Source organism: Lepus europaeus, chromosome 5 (genome assembly GCF_033115175.1).
Source record: "Lepus europaeus isolate LE1 chromosome 5, mLepTim1.pri, whole genome shotgun sequence".
Classification (NCBI taxonomy): Eukaryota; Metazoa; Chordata; class Mammalia; order Lagomorpha; family Leporidae; genus Lepus; species Lepus europaeus.
Window position 1 is genome coordinate 102496423 of NC_084831.1, and position 9983 is coordinate 102506405.

Below are 9983 nucleotides of genomic sequence, written 5' to 3' on the forward strand. Positions count from 1 at the left end.
TTGATACATTGTGTCCAAGTCTTTTGGGTATATACCCAGAAGTGGGGTTGCTGGATCATATGGCAAGTCTATTTCTAGCTTTTTAGATCTCCACACTGTGTTCCACAGTGGCTGCACTAATTTACAGTCCCACCAACAGTGTGTAAGTGTTCCCCTTTGTCCATGTCCTCTCCAGCGTTTGTTACTCCATGTTTTAGATTTTAGCCATTCTGACAGGAGTGAGGTGATATCTGATTGTGGTTTTTATTTTAATTTCCCTGATGGCTAGTGATGCTGAACATTTTTTCATGTATTTGTTTGTTGGCCATTTATATTTTTTCTTTTGAGAAATGTCTATTGAAGTCCTTTGCCCATTTCTCAACTGGATTGGTTGTTTTTTTGTTGTTGAGTTTTTAAAGTTGCTGATATATTCTAGATATTAATCCTTTGTCAGATGGGTGGTTTGCAAATATTTTTTCCCATTCTGTTGGTTGTCTCTTCAGTCTGTTGATGTTTCCTTTGCTGTGCAAAAGCTTCTGAGTTTGATATAATCTCATTTGTTTAATTTTGCTTTTGTTGCCTTGCTTTGGGGGTGTCAAAGAAGTTAACTCCTATACTAATGTCTTAGAGTGTTTCCCCTACATTTTATTCCAGCAGCTTCATAGTCTCAGATCTTAAATTTAGGTCTTTGATCCATCTTGAGTTGATTTTTGTATTTGGTGAGAGGCATGGATCTAATTTCATTTTTCTACATATTTACATCCAGTTTTGCAAGCCCCATTTGTTGAAGAAATTATCCTCATTCCTTTGTATGGTCTGCGCACTTTTGTCAAAAATCAGTTGGCTGTGTGTCTGGATTAATTTCTGGGCTCTCTATTCTGTTCCATTGACCTGTGATTTTTCTTGTTTAGGATCGCTTTGGCTATTCTGGGTCTTTTGTGATTCCATATGAATTTTAGAATTGCTTTTTCTAATTCTGTGGAACATGTCATTAGTATTTTGATAGAGATTGCATTGAACCTATAGATGGTTTTAGGTAGTGTAGACATTTTAATGATATTGATTCTTCCCATCCATGAGCAAAGAATATCTTTCCATTTTATATGTGTGTCTTTGATGATTCATTTATCGAGATGTAAAAATTTTTTTAAATCCATGAGGAAGAAGAATCTTCAAATAGTTCGTGGAAAAATGTATATTATGAAAAAAAAAAAAAACAACAATGTATTGCTACTTAGAACCATTCTAAATACTGCAGCTGAAAATGTTGAAGTTTTTTTTCCCCCCCTGATATTTTAGGGTAGGGTCTGGTGCTTATGAACAAGTTGTCATCAAACGCTAGAAGTCAAGCTGCTAAGCAGAAACTTCCCACTGGATTTGAAGTGTGGGCAGTTGATGTGTCCAGGCGTTTCATTCAAGCTGTTCAGAGAAAATGAACCTGTGGAAATGGAGTCCGTCTGTCAGGAGGAAAGCTGATGCTGATTTCTTCTTGGAGAGTGCCCACCAACCATCCTTCCCCTCCCACAAGCAGGGGTCATCATCCAGCATGCCAGGGAGAGCACTGCTCCTGTGGTCCTGCACACAGAGGTGAAAAGCCTGCTCTTGCTTTCAGAACATCCCAGTGAGGAAAACAGCACTTTGATGCATCTGCATTTGTTATTCAGGTGTAAAATCTGTGACAATGGTGCTCAACAGGTTTGGGCTCCATGTTTTCATTTCAAATTTACATTTGAGAGACAATAGTGAATATAATTTAAACCCTATAATTCCGTCAAGATAGTTGTGCTCCTGTTAATGAAATCTTACATATTATACTACCTACAAGTATTGTAGTAAGTTTATGAACTCTTTTTGATTGATATAAAATGTGAGTGTTCATGCTTTGGGGAAGTGTTATACTACAATTTAAACATGTAAAATGCTTAATAATCATTCTGAATATAATCAAAATGGCAAATGTGTTTAAGTCAGAGATAAGTGAATGAACATGACACCATTATTATGCAGTGTATGTTGTTGCTTATTGTTAATACCAGGTGAGCTGCAGAGCCCCGCTAGCATGTATGGTATAAAAAACTCAAAATAAGTGTACTGTTGAATGTTAGGCTACCATTAGGCATCTGAACAGAAGAGCTCTTTTAAATAAGTGAACGTTAAGATGTGAAGGTTTCAGAAATCAAAATTTTGAACCAGAGGGAAATGGTGACATGATGGAAACAGAGCAGCCTTTTCCATGTAAATTCAGGCTTGTCTGAAAATGAAAACCACCCTGACGTGGTAGCGGGTAGAAGACAGGGACAGCTGCTTGATGCTCCTGATGCAGACCTGAGGTTCAGTTCCGCGTGGCCAGGTGTCACTTGTATGTTTTCTCCCTTATGGTATCTGAGGTTGGTTATTTTTGGGGGGCACGGATAGAATTTGTAAAATCACAATATGTGGTCTAGATCCAGTTTAATAGCACAGCAGATAAACCTTAAGAGTTTTTCTGATCCGACACAACAGTTTCCACTTCTTAGAATCCCTCAGTCTTTAAAGAAAGATGGATTGTATAGCACTAGCATTTCCCAGTCTTCACTTCCAAAATCATGCCCAAGAATGACAATAATATTTCAGAATAGAATTACTTTGGTTGAAGTATTTTCATGTTGGCAAAATAAGGGACAAATTATATTATTTTTAGTATCCAAATGTAAAGGTTTGGAGATTTTTGAATAGTTCTTGTTAGGACTTATTTTTTTTTTTATATTTCAAGGATTGGATTGGATATTCTATATTAAAATCAAACACTATTTTTACAAGTAGATTTTGAAATTTTTAAAAAGATGACACCCTGTTTTAGAATATTTTGAATGTTGAAAGAGAATCATCTGAGTCATTAGTTATACTTTTTATTTTTTAAGATTTATTTTGAAGAAAAACATTGACCTGAACATTTTAGTTTAAACAAGGAAAAGTAGTAAAGACTTGTTCTCTTTCTTCAAATAAAATTCATTATATATTATGGAAAGAGTCAAAGAAAGTTTTTAATAGAAAGATGAAGGTATTGTTTAAAGAAATATTTATTATGACTTTTTAAAGCATATTTTTCTATTTTCAAAATATTATTTCTTAGCTATATTTTTATTAACACTTCTGCAAATGCTTTTATGCTTTTAAAAATAATCGATGTATATTGTAAGTGGGGTCCATTGAGGACATTTGTCAGAAATACAAAAGGTGCTGGGATCAGGACAGGGCCCTTGTCCTCCTGTCTCTCTCCTCCTTGGCTGCCCTTGGCCTGGTGACCTTTAAGTAAGACTGACTCTCAGTATGCAGAATAGTACAGAATTCTTCAACTGTGCAGAGATTTTGACAAGTATAAACTTCATGGCCTTATAATTTTAGCAGCTATCAATTAAATTTATTTTGTAGTAGTAAATATAACAAATATTTTACTAAATATAAACACTGACTAGAAAAAGAAAGGATTAATGGTTATGTCCTCGGAGGTCAGTGGAAGCTTGGAGTTACTCTGCTCCATCCCTGTGGGTCTGCTTTGCCCTCAGATTTGAGCACAGCCACTTCAAAGTATGTGCTGAGAGCTGCCTACTTGTCTGCCTTACTTTCTAGTTTTTCTCTTCATAGAGCTTGCTTTGCTAATATTTTAACCCTGTGGCTATTGAAAACAATCTAGTTATCAAATACCAAGTCCACTTTTGATTCTGTTTTGAGTTTAGGAAATTGGACTGAAAATTTAGATTCTTAATAATTGACTTTTTAAATGTTAAAGTTAAATTTACAATCACCTAGTCTTGGAGGATTTGTAGATGTATAGGACTTCTTCTAATTCTCTCCTAGAGAAAAAGGCTGAACATATTTCAAAGCTGTATATCTATGACGAGATAAATTACAGTCTTATGCATCTTGTTTTGGAGAAAGCACAGGCCAGCCTGGAGACCTGCTCCCTGGGACTTGAGCTGTTGACTGAGAGGAGTACAGGGGAGAGAAGGTGCTAGGCCATCAGTTTACATTTTATGGTTGACTCTCCTTGGTGATTTTGAAGTTCTCTGTGTACAAACAAGCTAATGTGTATTTGTGCTTATGATTTGAAAAAGCCTTGACCAAGAATCCCAAACTCCACCATCCCATTCCAGTGTAAAACTAGCAGAATAGGGGGCAGGCATAATGGTGCAGTGGGTTAAGCCACTGCTTAGGATGCTCCCATCTAGTGTCCGAGTGCCAGTGTGAGTCCTGGCTGCTCTGCTTCCCGTCCAGCTGCCTGCTAATGTGCCTGGAAGGATAGCAGATGATGATCCAAATACTTGGGTCCCTGCTACCCGCATGGCCCAGCCCTGGCTGTTTTGGTCATTTGGGGAATGAACAGGGCGGATGGAAGATCTTGCTCGCACTCGCTCTCTATCACTCTCTCTTTCATATAAATAAATAAATATTTTTAAAAATGAGAGTAATATCTAAAATAGAGTCTTCTGTATATGCTTTTTTTGTACAAAACTATGGGCCACAGAGGTCAACCACTTAGCCCATTTGTGGCTACAAAGAAAACAACCTCTGCTAACCACCAGTCAAAACATATTCAAATTCCAGAGGCAGTAAGTTTTAATAAAGCATGCAGGAGTAATTTTAGGCTTTCAGATTTCCGTGCTGACTAGACCACTGTGTAAGCTCAAGTTGACAGTATTATTAAACATTTTATTGAAGTGTCACATCACACTTCTCTGAGACAGACAGGGCTCTTAGGTCTGGGGCAGAGGAGGTGCATTTTATTTTCTTAATGCTCTTTAACTTGGCCAGTTCAGGAATTGTGCCTGCTCAGCTCTCTTGTTCTCTCCAATGGTACGTCTTGTGAATATAATCAAGTACTGAAGATGAAATTGTGTTATGCCACTACTCATGTGTTGGCCTAGGTACTATGCATACATAATGTTCATAGCTGAGATGTTCAAGAACATGAAGTCTAAAATATACAGGATAAAATATACCTATGTTAAGCCAGATGTAAGACTGCTCTGGAAACAAACGCTTTATTTTATTCCCTTGTGTATGTGCTTTCCATATGATGTGTACACAGTATATTTTAGATGGTTACGTGGGTGGTCTGCATAGCTACTCCCACATACCACGAAGCTGACAAAGCCGTTTACTCCACATAGTCATATTTTCAGATGTTTATGTTTACCTTAGGTATATAACAAAAAGTTTTCCTACTGGCAATACTCATTGACCAAATCCATACAGGGGAAGACATTTAGAGTTCATACAAGTTGATGGGTTTTTTTTAAATACATCTTATTTTAAGGATCACCTTCCTCACATGTGTTTATTTGATCCTTTGGAAGTTGATACAGTGTGTGGTTAATCATGCAAATGTGTTTGTAAGATTTTATTGAAGTGATTCCATTAGTATTCTGATACTTGGAGAATGACCTTCATATTTATGTATTTCTTTGTTTCAAATGTACAATGATAAATCCTGGAATTTTTTTTTACAAAAAGCAATTTTTAATTTGTAAAGTGTTAATAATAAAGGTGAATCTTATGTATGTTCAGTAAAAACCATATGTTAAAAGATTGCATTTTTTTGTATGTTTTTAAACAATCAATTAAGGGGTAGGCCTTTGGCATAGCAGTCAAGTCAGCACTGGGGACACCTACATCCCACATCAGAGTACATGATTCGAGTTCCAGCTCCTCTGCTTCCAATCCAGCTTCCTGCTCACAGGTACCTGGGAGGTTGCAGGTAATAAGTGGTTCAAGTACTCAGGTCCCTGCCACACACATGGGACATCCAGACTGAATTCCGAGCTCTTGGCTTCTGTTGCAGGCATTTAGGAGGTGAACCAGGGTTGAAAAGTCTCTCTCCGTCTGTCTCTCTGTTTTTCCAGTAAAGTGAAAAAAAATAAGCAGAAATTTTTAAAGAAATCAATTGGTTCAGAAAATTGTGTGAGGATAGGAAAGCAGAAGTGAGAAGACCACTACAACTTTTTCCCAGAGCGTTTCCTTTCATTAAGTTCCAGGTCTTGAGAAAGGTGCAGACTTCTCCTGGGCAGCCCTGCAGCACTGGGGACACAGGTGTGAACTGAGACAAACCTGAGTCTACATAAAGCTTCTGCACATACAGGAGGGCTTCAAAAAGTTAGTGGAAAATGGACTTAAAAGGTAAGTTTCAGTGGGAAAATATTTTTTTTAAGATTTACTTATCTATTTGAAAGGCAGAGTTGGCAGGTGGGGTTGGGAGTGTTGGAGAGACAGATCTTCCATCCACTGGTTCATTCCCAATATGGCTGCAAGGGCCAGAGCTGGGCCAAATCCAAGAAGGAGCCAGAAGCTGCTTCTGGGTCTCCTACATGGGTGTAGGGGCCCAAGCACTTGGGCCATCTTCTGCTGCTTTCCCAGGCATATTAGCAGGGAGCTGGAATGAAAGTGGAGCAGCCAGGACTAGAACTGGTGGCCATATCGGATGCCAGTGCTGCAGGCAGTAGGTTTACCCACTATGCCGCAGCACTGGACCCTGATGCAAAAATATTTGAAATCCACGCATACAAGAGGTCTTCAAAAAGGTCATAGAAATGCGTATTATCCAAAAACCACGGGGATGGGGCCGACCCTTTGGTGCAGCAGATAAAGCTGCCACCTGCAGTACCGGCATCTCATACAGGCACCGGTTCAAGTCCCAGCTGCTCCACTTCCAATCCAGCTCTCTTCTATGGCCTGGGGAAGCAGTGGAAGATGGCCCAAGTCCTTGGGCTCCTGCACCAGTGTGAGAGACCCGGAAGAATCTCCTGGCTCCTGGTTTCAGATCAGCCCAGCTCTGGCAGTTGCAGCCATTTGGGGAGTGAACCAGCAGATGGAAGACTTCTCTGTCTTCTCTGCCTCTCTGCAACTCTGCCTTTCAAATAAATAAAATAAATCTTAAAAAAAAAAAAAAACCATGGGGTGATTGTTTGGCACAGTGGTTAAGATGCCACTTGGGCTGCCTACATCCCACGTCAAGTGCCTTGGCTCCACTTCCAATTCCACCTTCCTGCTAACGCACATCCAGGGAGGCACAAGTGGTTCCCTGCCACTGATATGGGAGACTCAGATTGAGTTCCTGGCTCCTGACTTAGAGCTGGCCTAGCCTTGACTGTTGTGGACACTTAAAGGAGTGAACCAGCAGATGGAAGAAATCTGTCTCCTCTCTGTCTCACTGCCTTCCAAAATAAATTTTTTAAATTAATTAAAAAAAAAAAACCTATATGTGGGCTAACAGCATTGGTGCAGCGGGTTAGGACACCATTTGCAACACCCACATTACATAGCAGAGTGCCAATTCGAGTCCTGACTGCTGCACTTCTGATCCAGCTTCCTGTTAATGTGCCTGGGAAGCAACAGATGATGACTCAAGTACGTGGATCCCTGCCACCCACCTGGGAGACCAGGATGGAGTTCCTGGCCTCAGCCTGACCCAGACCTGACTGTTGTGGACATTTGGGGAGTAAGCCAGCAGACAGAAGATTCTCTCTGTCCCTCTCCCTCCCTCTCTGCCTTCCAAATAAATAAAAAATAAACTTTTAAAATAATAAATAATAGTACATAAAATGCCTTCTCAAATTAAAGGTTATATGACTATGAGAACACACCTGTTCATTGGCCAAAGGGGGGAGGGGGGGTATGTGACCACTCAAGGGAAAATCTTCCAACTCCTCCCCAGTACCCGGGATTGTACAAGGTCACACAGAATAACTGCAGGCCACAGCAGAACTGGGCAGTACCTCTACCCTGCACCTTCAGACTGCCTTGCCATTTCTCTGGCATGGAGTTCCCAGGCCTGCCCCCATGCTATGACTTAGCCCACCCATTCCCTCAACACCTAGTGTTTCCCTCTTCCTCTCCCCTGTCCTTCCCTTTCCCTTTCACCTGTTTTCACCTCTTCCCTTCCTGTACCTTTGTACCACTTACCTGGTGGCAGCACACAATGAAATCTTTCCTCTCATTGGTGTGAGGTAGAAAATCATGGGTGGCAATAGTCCATCTCACATTTTAAGAAATGTAACAAAAAATTAGGAAATACCCAGGAAAGGCTTAGAGTTCCTTTTTTAAAAAGATGTATTTATTTGAAAGAGTGACAGAGAGATGCCTTCTATCCTCTGGTTCACTCCCCAAATGGCTGCTGGGGCAGGGCAGAGCAGGGCCAGGCCAAAGCCAGAATCCACCCACGGGGGAGATCCAGATGGAGTTTCTGGCTCTTGGCTTAGGCCAGGCCCAGTTCAGGCTGTTGGAGCCATTTGTTTCTCTCTGTCACTCTACTTTTCAAATAAATAAATCTAAAAGAAAAACCTTGTATTTATTATTTATTGTACAAGTTTTTATGACCTCCAGCTCCTGCTAATTTACTTGCTAGATCTCAACAATATTCCTAACTGCCACCCCCCCCCTTTCCTGGTGCTCCCTAAAGATGGCCATCAAGTTAGGAACCACATGTGCTGCAGCTGTCACCTAGCACCCCCCAGGAAGGCAGGGTCCATTGTTCTCCAAACCCTCAAAAGTTTCCTCAGTGCCACTACTCCCCACACCGCCTCCACAGGGCCAGGCACACAGCACTCAGACTCTAAAGGAGGGTACTGACTTAATCCTTGATGGCCTCCTTGGAGCTGGTGCTGTGGCCTGGCGGGTTGAGCCACTACCTGTGACACCAGATGCCATATGAGTGATGGTTTGAGTTCCCCTTGCTCCACTTTTGATCCAGCTCCCTGCTAATGTGCCTGGGAAAGTGGCTGAAGATGGCCCAAGTGCTTGGACCTCTGCACCCACAAGGGAGACCCAGATGGGGTTCCAAGCTTCTGGCTTCAGCCTCATCCTGGCCATTGCAGTCATTTGGGGAGTCTCTCTCTTCCTCTCTGTAACTCTTCTAAATGTTTTTTAAAATAATAAACTCCACCTCATACAGAAGCACATTTTTCATTACCATACAATACCCTTTAATTCCTTGGACCAAAGATATCTTAAGTTTCTGGTCCTGAAATTTCTGCCTTAACAAGCTATGTGGCCCATTCAAACGGTTGTCACTTAAAAGAGGAACAATCTTCCCAAAAAGACCACTGGATCTTGCAAAATTGGAGTCCACTTACAGTGACTTGGGAAGAAGCCTTTGATAATTGTCTCTGTGGAGCAAACTATTCAGGGATACCTCATTTCTTCACCACCTCCATATGAGCAACTTGATTTCAGCGTGCACTATTGCACGCTGTTTTGTAAAGGCACAGGAAATCAATAGTGTACAGAAATAAAATATATTGCCAGTGATAAAGGTACATGAAAAATATGGCAAATGGCATTTTGGTGAAATAACAGCATCACAAAAGGGCACCTTATCCACTGGAATTCTATGATGAATGGTGAGCACCTGCTCCCTTCCCGAGAAGCAGAATTTATGACCTGGAAGATCCCAGCAGGCTGTGAAGGCAGGAATTAAGGGTGAATATTTAACTTAGAGTCCCTATCAAGAGGTTTAGTTAAAAATTTTACATGGCTCTAAACTGCCTGAATCTTCTACTCTTGTAATTTAAATTTTTTTAAGGCAGTTATAGAAAAAATTGTGCTGTTGGGGCCTCTGCCTGCAGTGCTGGCATCCCAATGGGCACTAGTTCAAGTCCCAGCTGCTCCACTTCCAATCTAGCTCTCTGCTATGGCCTGCGAAAGCAACAGAAGATGGCCCAAGTCCTTGGGCCCCTGCACCCATGTGGGAGACCCAGATGAAGTTCCTGGCTCCTGGCTTCAGATCAGCCCAGCTCCAGCCATTGCAGCCACTGGGGGAATAAACCACCAGATAAAAGCTCTGTCTCTCCCTCTCTGTAACTCTGCTTTTCAAATAAATTTTTTAAAAAACCAGTCCACAAAGTATGAACAAAATCTGTCAGCTGTCTTTTTTTTAACATGTAAGTGAACATGGTCACACCACTCATTTACATGCTTTTATTGAGAGCTGCTGGACTCTGTTAAGAGCATTTGCTGACCCCTGGCGTTAG

At 40.9% G+C, this 9983-nt stretch overlaps 1 protein-coding gene across 1 annotated transcript in view; it reads left to right on the forward strand.

Moving 5' to 3' along the window:
• The window catches only part of EEIG2 (EEIG family member 2), a 79320-nt gene extending 73490 nt beyond the window's left edge, over positions 1–5830 (forward strand). The window contains exon 11 of the mRNA XM_062191862.1: positions 1279–5830. Within this exon, the coding sequence (XP_062047846.1) occupies positions 1279–1321 (43 nt within the window). The 3' untranslated portion in view covers positions 1322–5830. The remainder of the gene's footprint in view (positions 1–1278) is intronic.
• Positions 5831–9983: the final 4153 nt, after the last annotated feature.